Here is a 15806-nt window from a genome sequence, read left to right on the forward strand (position 1 = left end):
ACAAACAGAATCAATAAAACAAAGATATGCAAAGGTAGTCATATTCTTTTACCATTTTGTCATTTTTTTCTGTATTGTCTTTGTTTTTCCTATTTTGGTGTCGCTTTTCCTCTTTTGTCTTTGCCTTTTCCATTTGCGTTTCGTCATTTAGGAATGGCAAATACAATACCATGCAAATATGAAACAATGACCCGCCCACAGCAAATTTAAATATGGTGGACGTGGACAAGGGCCGCACGGTGGTCTAGTGGTTAGCACGTTGGCCAACACAGTAACAGCCTGGCGATCGGGAAGACCTGGGTTCTCCCTTGGGCATTTCTGTGTGGAGTTTGCATGTTCTCCCCGTGTGCGCGTGGGTTGCAGGTGAGGTTAATTGGTGACTTTAAATTGTCCATAGGTATGACTGTGAGCGTGTCTATATGTGCCCTGCCATTGGCTGGCGACCAGTCCAGGGTGTACCCCGCCTGTCGCCCGAAGTCAGCTGGGATAGGCTCCAACATGCCCCCACGACCCTAATGAGGAGAAGCGGTATAGAAGATGGATGGATGGACGTGGACGAATTGAGAAGAGGTGTTCAACGAGAATTATGAGCAATTGCTCGGTTGGTGGAAAATGTCATGGAAAGTTTTTATTAAAAAGTCTTTAAAGTCTTTTAAGGCTGTATCTGCGTTGATGAATGCAGATATGGATGAAGCTGTGTGGCGCAATCTTGAGGAGGTAAATGCCTCATCTTATTTAAATTTCCCCGTTTACTTATGATAAACATGTATTTGCGTCTACTTTCTGTCCGTGACATTATTTCCGGGCTCCCGAGTTTCCTTAACTACATAACCACTGCAAGCAGACATCGTGTAATCACGTATGGAGCAGTCATCATCCTGGCAGAATGACCCTTTGCTGTGGGCGGGTCACTGTTTCTCATTTGCATGGTATTGCATTTCACATTACTAAATTAAAAAACACAAATGGAAAAGACAAAGACAGAACAGGAAAAGCGACGCCAAAATGGAAAAAACAAAGACAATACAGAAATCATTCTTTTGTCTTTGTCATGACTAAAAGCAATGACAAAACACAAGTGGAAAAGACAAATACAAAACAGGAAAGACAAGGGCAAATTGGAAAAAACAAAGACAATACAGAAAAAAACAATGACAAAATGGTAAAAGAATATGACTACGTTTGTATATTTTTGTATTATTGATTCTCTTTGTATTTCCACACGTATTCCCCTTTAACTTTGGGACTCCTGTGATTCCTTAGAAGAGCTGCAAAGAGGATCCGTCGTGATTTAAAATAATGTGCACAGTTCTTAATTCAGTTTTATTACAGTCATACAAAAAAATTCCACAAAATCACTGATGAACACTTCTGCAGTCCACAAGAAGCGTTCCATCCATGTTGTCCTCAACCTTTCTGAGGTTGTTAGAAAGTCAACATTTCTTATTTACCTCAGAGGTTATTTGAAGTTGTCTGTCTGCTCTTAAGTCATGAGGGAATCTGGTACCACGCGCACGGCAGATCATCACTCTCCAGGTGACTTTGCACGTGTGACATTGCACTTCGATGGTTTGACAATCTCTTAACACGAACTGGACAGGAAAACATGATCGTCTCAAGCCTTCAACACTGCTTTTCTAATGATCTAAACTCAGTGCTTACAGTCCGTCTTCCTCTTTCCTTTTCGTAACTAAAGGAGTACCCCAAGGTTCTGTTCTAGGTCTGTTGCTATTTTCCTCTTGTGTGAACAATCTTTGGCAAAATGTGTCGAGCGCCTTTTTTCATTTTCAATTTTCAAAAATTGCAAGCAAGACACTCAGCTCCACTGCGGTGACTCCACTTCATTCTTTTCCCCAAAGTGCGGCAACAAGCTTGTTTTCTACCGCCTTCCTGAATCAATCTGCACATGCGCAGTAACATCGAATAGGCCACATTTTGATGTCACTGGGGCCCTCCACATCCTTGCACTGCTAGCTGGGGAGTTTTACTGGAATTGATAAGAACATTAAGCAACATTTAATGTTGTTTAGCGCTTTAATACGCACATCTTTGTGGTGAAAAGCGTCAGTCTCACCTTCATCTCTAGAACTACCGCATTCTCCGCGGCCGACAAAGACAGCACCGCCGTCACGTGTCAACGTTTGTTGTGACCGTGAAAAAGGTAGTTTTGTTTTCCTCTCGCCTTGTCCTCTTCACTGGGCTAACTCTGCTTCCTTTTTTCCCCCCCAAACTGCGCCGCCAACAAGTTGGTTTTGCTCCCGTATTCCTGAATCAATCGTTTTAAGTACGTGAGTGAAGACTGAAACAGTAATACGTACCTTAAATCAAAGTTTACACTGCAAAAACTCAATTTCAAAAAGTAAAAAATTCCCATTTTATGCAACCATTTCTTATTTTTTCCCTAAAAAGAAAAAATATCTTGCCTAGCAATTTTCACTTATAATTGCATTATATAAGATTATTGAAAAATAATCTTATATTAAGAATGTGTAGCTAGCTAATTCTTATGAAGATATTTTTTTGCCACAAATTAGTTTTTTTTCTTATAACAAGCTAAAACTTAATTTAAATGCTATAGAACAAGTTATTCTGATCAAAATCTTTCTATAGACATTTTTTAACATTTTTTGCAGGGTTTGATTATTCTTCAGCAACAGATTAAGAATTTGTTTTAAATTAAGAATAAAACTGGTTTCTAAACTTTCAAAATTTAAGAATAGACTGACACACGGAAAATAGATGTAAAGATTTGCTGATTTGGGACCAATGTGAAGGCTGCGCAGCAAATTTCATAGAGCGTACCAAGATTTATGACATTAAATCTAGTTACAAAGTCTGTGTAAATGTGTCAAATTCTTAACACTTGATTCAAGAAAATATGACTCTCTTTTTATCTAGTTTATAAACGTAAAAACGAGTCAACTGACATGCAAATCATGCCTAAAAAGAATTCTGATAGTGTTTATGACAGCAGGTTTTCCTAAATAAAGTGAATCTTAGATACAATCACACTCTTTTAAAAATAAAAGTTCCATCCATATCATTTGCTTGTTGAAAAGAAGTAAGCAACATAACTAACATGCCGACAAGCAAAGATGTTAGCTGCATGGCGGCCGAGTGGTTAGTGTGTTAGCGCCACAATCAGGCAACCTTGGTTAACTGGACTCTAGAAATTGGAAGAAAATAGAAGAATACTCCTTCATCGAGAACATGTCAAAACATTTAGCTTAAATCTTGCCTCATAAAAGCACATTTTATCTCAATTTAAGAATCTCACAAGAGCATTTGGCTTACTTCTTAGTTTGTGATGAGAACATTTGACTTCAGTCTAGCTATGTGATGAAGAACAACTTGCTAGGACTCATTATGTTCTTAAAAGTCACAAGAAAAATATTCTAGTTGTAAGAAGTCTAGCCAAGCAAACTGGCAGAATGTCTTGCTTGAAATAATAAAAGTTACTGTCTCATTTTAGGATCATTTGGGCTTCTTTCAAGTATGGCTGTTTTTGCAGTGTAAAAAAAAGAATAACTTTTTAGAGGAGGCTTGGGGGCCCCGAGATTTTGCAATTGCCCGTGTTTGTCTTGTGGTAAATCCAACCCTGCTGAACTCAAAGCTAAAAGTTGGAACTGGAAAACGTGAAATGCAGCCACCTTGAAGAATGTCCAGCTCCCTAGAATAAAAAAGGGTGTGACGTACTCATCGTACAAGTACTTAGGCTTTGTTAGCGATGGAAATTTGTCCTTCAAAGCAACATATCAAGCATCTTGTACGCAAACTGAAGCTACAACTTTTTCAGAAATAAATCCTACTTAAACTGCTGCTTTCTCACCTTTGCCTTTTAATGAATGCATCTTTAAAAAAAAAAAAAAAGAAGCTCGACACTGTTTACCACTCTGCTTCACGCTTGATGACGGGCTGCGGAAGTGGCGTTGACCATCATGCATTGGACGCTGCAGCAAAGTTCCTATCCCTGTACGTCCACAGGAGGACTCATTGGTTGACTTTCATTTATACAGGGTGGACCAATGAAATGTGACCACTTATTCAAAAATGGTATTTACAGAAACATTAAATTAACATTTGATACCAAAGGTTTCCCACTCTGTCTCTTGTTTTCTACTCAGTTCAATAATTGATGACATCACTGATGACAATCCACGCTCTTCTTCTGTGGATTACAGCTGCAACACGCACATTGAAGTTTGTGAAGACATTGCCACACACCTCAAGAGGGATTCTCCAAAATTCCTGACGGATGTTGGTCTTCAGGGCCTCAATGGTCTGTGGGTTGTTGCAGTACACTCTCTCCTTCAGGTATCCCCACATGGGGATACCTTTTTGTGGGGATACAATTTTTCAATTTTTGAATGTGGGGATATAATTTTTGAACAAGTCCTCATTTCGAAAACATGTGCATGATGAAAAAGCGGTAACATTTTATTGGCCCACGCCCTGAATATATTCTTGGGCTCCTACCTTGCCTCCCCACGTACTGTACATACTGCTCTCTCCAAAAAAATGCACTGACGGTCGTATGTTGGGAATGTCTCGTCAGAAACTTTATGATATGCTGCCGTCTTGGCCGGCTCACTCGTCGTGAAAGAGATTTTTGATCTCAGTGAGGTACATCTGGTTAAATAAAGAATGGTGATTTAATCTCCGCTGTGTGTCGACATGTGCGCTGTCAAAGTTGTCTCATGAGAATTCGTCTGACCACAAACCGAGCAACTAAAAGGCTTCTCCACTCTGTGTGTTCTCATGTGAACGTTCATGTTACTCTTGCACGAGAAGCTTTTACCGCAAAACGAGCAACAGAAAGGTTTTTCTCCCGTGTGCGTCCTCATGTGGGTGTTCAAAGTGGAACTCTGCACAAATTTATCGCCGCACACTGAGCAAGTGAACGGTTTCTCTCCTGTGTGCGTCCTCGTGTGTTTGACCATGTTTGACTTGTCAGAGAATCTTTTGCCGCAAACCGAGCAAGCGAAAGGTTTTTCTCCCGTGTGTGTCCTCATGTGTCGCCTCAAGTCACACTTATCACAAAAGCTTTTTGCACAAACGGAGCAAGTCAAACGTTTTTTACCCGCCTTCTTTTGAGAGCATTCAGAGTGTTTGTTGGCAGTGCGAGTCCTTGTATCGCCTTCAAAGTCTGTATCGCTGCTCGAAGCTTCTCGGGTGTCTTCAGCCTCACAATCCGGTAGCGGAGCAAAGCGGTTAACTCCATCGGCTTCTGTTGTCGTGTGCTGTGGCGGTGGGCTGCTGCTGCTCGGAGGCTCCTCGCTCGGACTGTGATGAATTGGTGAGGACTCGGGTGGTTTGTCTTCATGGTCTTCAGTCTTCACAGACACGACAGTCAGTGGCAACTTGGTGAGATCGGCCTCCTCCGGCCCTGGAAGACACTCCTGAGTGACCCACAGTTCCTCCGCTTCCTCTTTGACACGGGGGGGCTGGGGATCGTCTTCCTCTTTAATGTGGAGGGGCTGGGGATACTCCCGCTTCGAAGAGGAGCTCCCCCCTTGCGGCTGATGGGGACGTTCTTTTTGACGACCAAGCCGTTGCTGGACGTCTGCAGCACACAAGCAAACCACAAATACTTCAAACTCAGACACACCAAATATTATATAGAACATCTTCTACACTTTCTGTTCTATTCTGAGAATAGAAAATGGATATCTGGATAAATCTGTGTAGATTCTCACTCAACCAAGTCCTGGTAATCTGCATGGGACAGGAAGTGACGTTGCGGGTTCAGTGTTGAGCCCGTGGTTTTATTAGGGCTTCGGGTGCCTGTTGCGAGATCATTCAAAGCTGCCATAAAAGCCTGTCGTGTGTCTCACCCGGCATTACAGTAACATTACTGACACCCAGTGACTACTTATCCTGCTAGTGTCTTTGAATGCGTCTTCTGAATGCCTTATTTTTATATTTCAGCTCATTTAGCCATTTTCCATGTGTGAAAATGCTTCATTTAGACAGAAAATACAAACAGCGCTTGAATATGCTTTTTTTTTTTTTTTTTTTTAAACTAATAATGGGCTGTATTCAACCACCAAACAGCATGATTTATTAATATATTTTTGAAAAACCGTGATAGATACTATATAAATACTATACAACACCCCGAAGGCCTCTGTTCGGACCAACAATCACATCTCTCCAGAATTTACTTTACAAAGAGGTACTAGGCAAGGGTGTCCACTCTCTCCCTCACTATTTGCTGTCTTTATCGAACCTCTTGCAGCTGCAATTCGACAACATATAAATATTAAAGGGATCCACACCACAAATGTTCATCATAAGATAAGCCTTTATGCTGATGATGTATTATTCTTCCTAGATAATTCACATTCTTCACTTCACCAATCTATCTCACTCATTAACAATTACAGCACCTTCTCAGATTACTCCATTAACTGGTCTAAATCCACAGTACTGCCCATCAACTTTGGTTTCCAGAGCACCCCCTCTATACCACTGTGTTCAGGGAACATTAAGTATTTGGGTATTAACATTTCCTCCAACCTGTCAGACCTGATCTGCTTGAATTATACTCCACTACTGAAGTCAATAGAGGATGATCTTGCACGTTGGAGAACCTTGCCCATCTCACTTACAGGCAGAGTATCCACCGTGAAAATGATGATTTTACCAAAGGTTAATTATCTATTTTCCATGATCCCCACCAAACCATCTATAATTTGGTTCAAGTCATTAGATTCATATATAAATAAATTTCTTTGGAAAAATAAGCCAGCACGAATAAGTCTCAAAACATTACAAAAATCTAAAGAATATGGGGGCTTAGAACTCCCAAACTTCTCCAACTACTTCCTTGCAAACAGGTTACAGTATATCTTAAAATGGATCAAACCTAACCCATTGGATTATTTATGGCTAGACATCGAACAATCACTTAGCCACGAAATCCCAATTTGTAACCTGCCCTTCATTAGCCAAATCCTCCAGAAAAATAATTGTTTTAAAAGTATAAATATAAGCACCACTCTGACAGCTTGGTGGGAATTTTTAAAAATAACTAAATTCTCGCTCACTCCTTGCCAATACACTCCCGTCTGGAATAATCCTGACATCTTGCTTAAAAAGAAACCATTAAATTTCCCAACATGGCACGAAAAAGGAATAAGTTGTATGAAAAATATAATTATAGGAAACAACTTTATCTCATTTAACGACCTTGTTACACAGTATGGAATAAATCGTAACAAATTTCTTGAATACATACAAATTAAATCCATAATTAAAGCAAGTTTCAGGACTATATCATGGGAAAGCAATAACACTATTGACCAATTTTTAAGAATATCTGCCCCTAAAACATAATCTAAATTATATATTCTACTTTCAAAAAATGACAACACAATCGGAGTACCAAACTCCAAATGGAACTCAGATTTATCTACAAGCTGTGACCCTGAATTCTGGAAGCAAATATGTCTCAATGCTTCCCGGTTAATCAATAATCCCAACCTACAGCTGATTCAGTTTAAAATCCTTCATAGAGTACACTACACAGGACATAGAATGTTTAGAATGGGCTTAACTGACTAACATCTGTACACACTGCTCAGACCATAGAATAGATGACTACTTACACTCCATGTGGACCTGTGCTCCCATTAACAATTTTTGGCACGGAGTGTGTGAGGACCTATCTTTGGCACTTGGGTTCTCCATTCCTACCTCCCCTTTACTATGCCTGCTGGGCGATCTCTCCACAATTGATGTAGAAACAAATCAAACACAGCTTCTCATCACCGCATTAAGCAACGCCAAGAAAACCATTCTCATCAATTGGAAATCAAGGAAGAAAGTGAACATAGCTCTTTACAAAAATCTTTTGTTAGATCATATAGCTATGGAGAGAATGTCTGCTGAATCTAAGGAACAAATACCTGACCTGATACAAATACCCGAATTCCGGGCGTGTGGGTGCGTGAGGGGGCGGGCGGCGTGGTGTTCTTCTGCGTGGCGCTGGCTGGGATCGACGGGGGGGTGCTTGCTCTGGGGTGGGGCGGTCGGGGTTGGCTTTGGCCGGGGGCTTGGGGGTGGGGCTGGCGGGGGGCTGGCGGGCGGTCCCTGCTACCTGCTGGTGTCTGGCTGGTCTCTGCTTCCTGGCCAGCGGTTCTCTCCCTCCCTCCCTCCCTGGCCGTGCTCCACTCTATGTGGGGTCCGGTGCTCTTGTGGTCGTCGTAGTGTTGCTCTCTTGCCGGCCGTGGTGGTATGCGGGGGTGGCGTGGGCGCGGTTCCCGCTGTCCTGGTGGCGGTCAGATCTGCCTTGGGGCGTGTGGCTGGTTCGTGGTGTTTGGCGGTTTGGGGGTGGCGCTGTGGACGCTACCTCCGGTGGGGCTCCGGTGTTGGGGCGCGCTGGGAGTATCGCCTCTGGGGGGTTGGGTGGGCCAGACTGGGCATCCTGGCGGGCCGGGTACGGCCTGTGGTGTGTCCTGCGGCCTGCGGCTCGCCCGAGCCTGGCCTGTGGTGGGTGGCCGGTCAGTCATGTGTCCTTGGTCCCCCCCTGCTCGGTTTGGGCGGCGTTAGGGTATGGGGCGCCCGTCCTTCCTGTTCCACTGCACCACCTCATATACATATAGGACTTTGGGGGGTGGCCTACGGTCGGGCGTGGTTGGGGAGGGGAGCTGCCTTGCGGCTCCTTTGCCCCTGCTGTGCCTTTAATCGCAGAGTAGACACTTAGGGTTTGGGGGGACTGGTCAGGTGAGGGGCCCTCCGAGCGGCAGCTGTCCCCCGATTTTAATTGCATCATTAGCTATCATCCATATACAACCCTATCATATACATGCACACAGATACACCCCTCAGGGACACAGAGACCAGCTCTTCATAGCTGTCCTCTTTTATTTTATTTTATTTATTTATTATTTTTTAATTGCATAATAGACACAATCACACCTTATCACATACACGGGTGGGGCGGGCTGGATTGGAGTGCCTCGTGCCTGTTCTGCGGCGCCTGCCCGCCAGGGTCGGGGCTGTGGCCGGGGGCCTGGCCGTCGCGGTGGCCTGGCTTGTGGGATGCCTTTGTCTGGTTCGCCTGCCTTTCCCTGGGGTGGCCCTCTGGGGCCTGTTGACGCCGGGGCTTGCGCCGGGGGGCGGCTTGCGGTGCTTCCCCTGGACTGACACGTGCCGCGGGCGCCTCTGCGCTCTTGGGGCAGGTGATACATCTCTGCCGCCCGTGCCTCCGCCGGGTGGATGGAGGGTGTGCCTCCTGCATCCCTGGGCGGGGGGGCCCTGTGTCGGGGGTCGGGTGGGGGTTGGCCCAGGGCGGGCCGGGCTCCGCTCCCTGGGGGTGGGGGTGGCGGTGGGGGGGATTGGCGCTTCTGACGTGGGCGGGCTTCTTTCCGGTTGTGGGGGCGTCTCTGGGCCTGCCGGTTTGTGGCCCCCGGTACTCATCTGCCTTTGTGGGGTGTGATCTCTCGCTGGTCTCAGGGGTTGGCTGTCCTCCGGCCCGCCGGCGCCCTATGTTTGGCTGGGATTACCTCTCTTCGGCCCCTTGCTGGTCTTCCCGGGGGGGGTGGCTCTCTGGGCTGGCTCTTGGGGCACTGATCTTTGTGCTGCCTGCCCCTGTGGGCCTGGTGGCCTTCTGGCGGCAGGGGCTCGGCCTGGCTATTTGGGGCGGGGCTCTCTGGGAGTTGGACTGCGACCCCATTCTCAGTGACAATTACACGCCCACACATTCTTGCACCTTTATATATATGAAGTCTTCCCCACATACAGAGATACCTGTACATATGCACACTCACAGTACATACGTACTTCCCCACATTACTCACTGAGTTAACCAGGGTGTTATTATGTTGTTGGTTTTATTACAGCGACGGTGATTTCAGCAGTATGATTATAGTTTTTTTTACAATGATGTGCATTACAGTAATTATCATTGTGATCACTATCATAGTTCATCATTTCATTACTACTATTATGTGTGATTGTTTCAATGCAGTATTATCATTGTGATCACTATCATAGGTCATCATTTCATTACTACTATTATGTGTGACTGTTTCAATGCAGTATTATCATTGTGATCACCATCATAGTTCATCATTTCATTACTACTATTATGTGTGACTGTTTCAATGCAGTATTGTCATTGTGATCACTATCATAGTTCATCATTTCATTACTACTATTATGTGTGATTGTCATTGACAGCTTTGTCATTGTGGTTGTTGATATTGTTTTGTCCTTTGTCCTTATGTCCTTGTTTGTCTTTATAGTTGTCACAAACATTTATTTGCTGATGTAGTTCTGTATGTTTCTGTTGTTCTGTTCTTGTTGTCACAATTGTTGTTGTTGCTGCTGTTGTCCTTGTCTCTTGTCCTGTCTTTTTTTTTGTCCCCCTCTCATCCCCGCACCCCCCCCCCCCCCCCCCCCTTCTTTTCTCTTCTTCTGTCCCCTCCTGCTCCGGTTCGGTCGCTCCAAATTTGCTTAATAACATGCATCAAAGTCAAAGAAATTCTGTATAACAGGGGAATTGTATATCACACTTCTCCCTGGCATCTGTTGAGCACTTGACAGCATTTAGATCTACAATTCTATCTGCTTTAAAGGCTGGACAGGACAGGGGTAAAAAAAGGGGTGTTGTTGTTGTGTTGTTGCTTAATTTATTGGTATTAATGTTTCTTCTGTTCTTATTAATTTTCTTGTGTTTTCTTTCTTTTTTGGGAGAATAAACAGAACAAGAATTTCATTGCATAGCAGAACCACAAGTTTTACTGTGCATATGACAATAAAAGTCTTGAATCTTGAAGAGTGATCAAGATTATTTGCCCGTGACAACAACCGGATGTGAAGTCACGTGAGCAAGTCAGTAATGGGGGGAAAAATCGCGAGTTTTGAACGTTTTCTTCATGATTAGCACATCCATACTTTGGCTCTTTGTAGCTTCTTTGCTTCGTTTAGGAGCCACCTTGTTCACAATAGTAGCTAAACTCGTGTACGTACGGTAAACACGTCGGCCGCCATCTTTGATTGTACACTTACAGTAGTGTGATACAAAAAAACTCCGTACATTTGCGACAGAAAGTGTTCAATTATGAAGTACAACATGTAAACATACCTTCCACGTGTGCCACAAATGGAGTCTTGCTAACAGCTTCCAGTTGTCGTCGATGTCGCTCGTTCTCCGCTCTCGTTCGAGAAAGTTCCTCCTCGTAAGACGCTACCTCTCTTTCAAACAGCGCGAATATTTCATCAGCTGCCGCCATGAGTCGCTCCTTCACCAACTCTTTCAACATTCTGGAATCTTTAAATGCTGTCTTTTAGGGGGCGTTCTCCTTTGTACAGTGTTTTTTTTTTTTTTTTGTAGCGGCGTTGCCAACTTCCGCTTTTATTTTCTTCGATGGGGCCTTTTTGCGGCTGCTCGGCGTCCATGACGTCACTCTGCTGCCACCTTGTGGCCATATTGACTCAGGACACGCTGCAAAGACGTCCTGTTTGTAATCGTCTTTATTTCAAACAATGTGTGGATGTTCTTTTGCAGTAATATAAAAAAACTGCCATGACACAAACGCCTTTTCGTGAGGTTGTCAGAAAGTGAACATTTCTCATTTGCTCCCGAGTTGATTTCAAGTTGTGTGGGGAATCAGGTATTTCTAGGTGGCTTTTCACTGGCAGGTGACATTACACTTCAATCATTTCACAATCTTTTAGCACAAATCGGACAGGAAAACGTTGAACTTGTGTCTCGTCAGACCACAGAGTGTTTCTCCAAAGGCCTTGGGGATCATCAAGATGTTTCCTGGCAAAATTGAGAGGAGACTTTATGTTCTTTTTGTTCAGCGGTGGTTTTGGTCGGCCGCCCACTCCTGGGAAGTGTCACCGCTGTTCCATGTTTTGCCCATTTGTGGATAACGGCTCTCACTGTGGTTTGCTGGAGTTCCAAATCTTTAGAAATGGCTTTATAACCTTTTCCAAACTGACAGATCTCAATTACTTTCTTTCTCGCTTGCTCCAGAATTTCTTTAGATTTCGGCATGATGTTTTGAGGATCTTTTGGTCTACTTCACTTTGTCAGGCAGATCCTGTTTACGTGATTTCTTGATTGAGAACATGTGTGGCAGTAATCAGGCCTGGGTGTGGCTGGAGAAATTGAACTCAGGTGTCATAAATCATAGTTTATGTACGAGGGGGGCAATCACTTTTTCACACGGGGTCGTGGAGCTTTGGATTTTTTTCCCCCTTCATAATAAAAAGTTTCATTTAAAAACTGCAAAAAAATAAGACATCAGGATGTGAACACTTCTTCACACCACTATGTGCTACTCGTCTGGTCCGCCCGCTCCGTGCACTCCCGGGCCTGAAACGACTAAAGCAAAAAGCCCGACATCAACTTAATGTCCAGCGTGACTCTTACGGCATCAGGGAGTGGGATTTGCCGTCGTGCTTGCGCATAGCTGCGCCAGGTGGCACTCTTTACAGACACTCATATTACTGTTATTACTACAAACAGAGCAAGAGGAACGTCTTCCTCTTGTATGCACTCTCACGTGTCTGTTCAAAGTGGAACTGTCCGCAGAATCGTAACCACAATTGGAGCAACTGAAAGGTTTTTCACCGGTGTGTGTTCGCATGTGCAAAGCCACACATGACTTTTGCGAGTATCGTTCGCCGCAAATCGAGGAACTAAAAGGTTTTTCTCCCGTGTGCGTCCGCACGTGTGTCTTCAAAGTGCATCTCTTTGCAAATTTATGACCGCAAATTGAACATCCAAAAGGTTTGTCGTCTGCATGCGTTCTCCTGTGCGACGCCATGCTGGACCACCGAGAGAATCGCTTGCTACAAATGGAGCAACTGTAACGGTTTTCACCCGTGTGCGCTTTCATGTGCGATACCATGCTCGATTTTCGAGTGTAACGTTCGCCACAAATTGAGCAGCTAAAAGGTTTTTCTCCCGTGTGCGTTCTTGTGTGTGTTTTCAAAGTGGATGCCTTCGCAAATTTATGACCACAAATTGAGCAGGTAAAAGGTTTTTCGTCCGTGTGCGTTCTCCTGTGCGACACCATGCTGGACCACCGGGAGAATCGCTCGTGACAAACGGAGCAACTATAACGCTTTTCCCATGTGTGTGTTCTCACATGTGACACCATGAGTGACTTTCGAGAGAATCGTTCGTCACACACTGAACAACTGAAAGGTTTTTCTCCCGTGTGCGCTCGCATGTGTGACACAACGTGTGACTTTCGAGAGAATCGATCATCGCACACTGAACAAGGAAAAGGTTTTTCTCCTGTGTGCGTCCTCATGTGCGCACTCATGTTACCCCTGCAGGAAAAGCGTGAGCCACAAAGTGAGCAACTAAATGGCTTTTCCCCTGTGTGCGTCCTCGTGTGTTTATCCAAACTGGCCCTCTGAGCAAATGTGTTGCCACAAACTGAGCAGCTGAAAGGTTTTTCTCCTGTATGCGTCCTCATGTGTCTGTTCAAATTGGAACTCTTTGGACATTTATAAGCACAAATAGAGCAGGAGAAAGTTCTTTTTCCTGTGTGTCTTCTCAAGTGTTGAGTCAAATCTCTCTTAGAAGAAAACCATTTTGCACAAACCGAGCAGTTAAAGCATTTTTTACCGGTCGTCTTTTTGGAGAATTGGGAGTGTTTGTTGTCAGTGTGAGTCCTCATATCACCTTCACAGTCTGCATCACTGCTCAAAGCTTTTTGGGTGTGGTCCCTGTCTTCATCCTCAGGAGAGTTGGACGTTGTGTGGTCACTCGGAGCTAAGAGGTTGCCTGCTTGTGATCCTCCACAGTGGTCTCCTTCAGCTTCTGTTGTCGTGTGCTGTGGTGAGCTGCTGCTTGGAGGCTCCGCCCCTTTGTTCTCCTCACTTGGACTGTGATGAAGTTGTGAGGACTCAAGTGGTTTGTCTTCATGGTCTTCAGCCTTCACAACCTCCCCCAGCCCAAGAAGACACTCCTGAGTGACCCAGAGTTGCTCCTCTTCCTCTTTAACGTGGGGGAGCTGGGGATCCTCCTGTTTCAAAGTGGGACTCCCCCCCTGGGGTTGATGGGGACGTTCCTCTTGACGACCAATCAGCTGCTGGACGCCTGCAGGACACAAAAAACACGAACACACTTTAAGACGCCAAAAGGCTTCTTCAGTACGAAACTTTGGGTGTGGAATTTCCTGATCGATGTCCCTGGTGGGCGTGTCCCCTGGGGGTGGTCACAAGACCACTAACACCCTCATCATCATCATCCCGAGGACAAAATCACGGGAAGCAATGTTGATGAGTCAGCTGCTCATCTGCACTGAGGACAATGATGTCCAATTTCTGGATAGGAAGGACCACTGGTTTGAAGATGGCACTCTCCACGAGACTAAAATTATTAGAGTCTACTATCACTGTGAATTGAGTTGTCACGGAGTCCTGTTGCCTGCCACAGAGAAGTGAGAAGACTGGACCACTGCTGCCATTTTATTTGTTGCCATTTATACAGTGGGACCTTAACATACGAGTGTTTTGTTGAGATGCGAGCCGTCCCTTGGCTGATTTTTTTGCTTTGAACTGCGAGCTAATATTTGGGTTACGAGCTCCTCGTTACCGGCAGGCATAGCTGAGGACAGCTATTTCGGAGCTTGTGTCAATGTGACCATGACTGAAGATGAAAATGGATGTAAATAGCATTAGCAGTGTGAGCTACTCACTGGGAAAGATTTTCACCACATCAGCAAAACATTACAAGATTACAACCATCTAATTGGTTATGTATTATCTTATTATGTATTACTATGTGTTATTATGTATAACTGTGTAAAACTATGACAGGAACAACTTCAAATTAAAAGCACAAAATGAATATAGAGCCAACATCCACCAGTACCAGCCTGGACTTTGTTTCAGAGAAAAAATGTGCACATTTGGACTCAATTAAGTCATCAAATCTTACCTTTACGCATTCCCACATAGTATCAGCATTTGGGAGCAAATGTGAGGTGAAAAAAGGCTAAAAATACAGTATAGTCGTCTATCTGAGCAGCATGGGACAAAGTTAGATGGTGCGTTGAAGGACCTTTGAACAAATTGGGACAAGTCGCAGCTCACTTTAAACAGGCAAAACGTGGGATTTGTAAATGTATGTTATTTTTTTGAATAAAATATTGGCCCACATTTCTCAAACTGATATTCCTTACAGAAAAATTGATGTATTTATTTACCAATTATTTGGTTATTTTTTTTGTGTGTAGATATAAGTTGACTATGGACACAATGAGATTAATCGCGAATAAATATTTTAATCGATTGACAGCCCTACCCGGCCCGCCAGGATGCCCAGTACGCTAACAGCCACGTACAGAACGGCATCCTAGAGAGGGTGAAATGATCGTGAAAAGGGTGGCAACGCTGACTGACTCAACTAAAAAGTGTACGCGAGTGTGTTGTCCGCCATATTGGATTGCATTGTTTACTTTCCAGTACACAGTATTTAATGTGGTTAAAAAACTAAACTCGTGCATGTAGTTGCTTTACTTTCGTAACAACTAGGCGTTTTCAATGATTCAAGGCGACATGTAAACATACCTTCAACGTGTAGCACAATTTGAGTCTTGCTAAGAGCTTCAAGTTGTTGACGTAATCGCTCGTTCTCTTCTCTTGTTCGAGAAAGTTCGTCCTCGTACGACGCTACCGTTCTTTCAAACAGCGCCAATATTTCATCGGCCGCCGCCAATAGTCGCTCCTTCAACAATTCTCTCAACATTTTTAATGTTGTCTTTGAGATTACTTTCCCCTTTGGTTCGTGCTGTTGTAGCCGCCTCGCTAACTTCCCCACCTTTATCTTC

The 15806-nt window shown here is 44.2% G+C and overlaps 1 protein-coding gene across 1 annotated transcript; it reads right to left on the reverse strand.

Annotated features, from left to right (window-relative positions):
- Nucleotides 1-1353: 1353 nt before the first annotated feature.
- Nucleotides 1354-15806, reverse strand: LOC129179558 (oocyte zinc finger protein XlCOF8.4-like). The gene is made up of 4 exons (XM_054772944.1): nt 15547-15806; nt 13655-14071; nt 4722-5563; nt 1354-4629 (listed from the first exon to the last, which is right to left on the reverse strand). Exons 1-4 carry the CDS (start codon nt 15722-15724, stop codon nt 4588-4590), a joined length of 1479 nt encoding a protein of 492 aa, XP_054628919.1. The 5' UTR covers nt 15725-15806; the 3' UTR covers nt 1354-4587.

Source organism: Dunckerocampus dactyliophorus, chromosome 4, assembly GCF_027744805.1.
Source record: "Dunckerocampus dactyliophorus isolate RoL2022-P2 chromosome 4, RoL_Ddac_1.1, whole genome shotgun sequence".
Lineage (NCBI taxonomy): Eukaryota > Metazoa > Chordata > Actinopteri > Syngnathiformes > Syngnathidae > Dunckerocampus > Dunckerocampus dactyliophorus.

What these genes read in the sequence shown, in the direction of transcription:
- LOC129179558 (XM_054772944.1), bottom strand. Translation starts at nt 15,724, where the DNA reads ATGTTGAGAGAATTGTTGAAGGAGCGACTATTGGCGGCGGCCGATGAA. An exon ending in AATTGTGCTACACGTTGAAG is followed by an intron (nt 14,072 to 15,546) that starts GTATGTTTACAT and finishes TGTGTCCTGCAG; the next exon opens with GCGTCCAGCAGCTGATTGGT. An exon ending in CAGTGATGCAGACTGTGAAG is followed by an intron (nt 5,564 to 13,654) that starts GTGATATGAGGA and finishes TGTGTGCTGCAG; the next exon opens with ACGTCCAGCAACGGCTTGGT.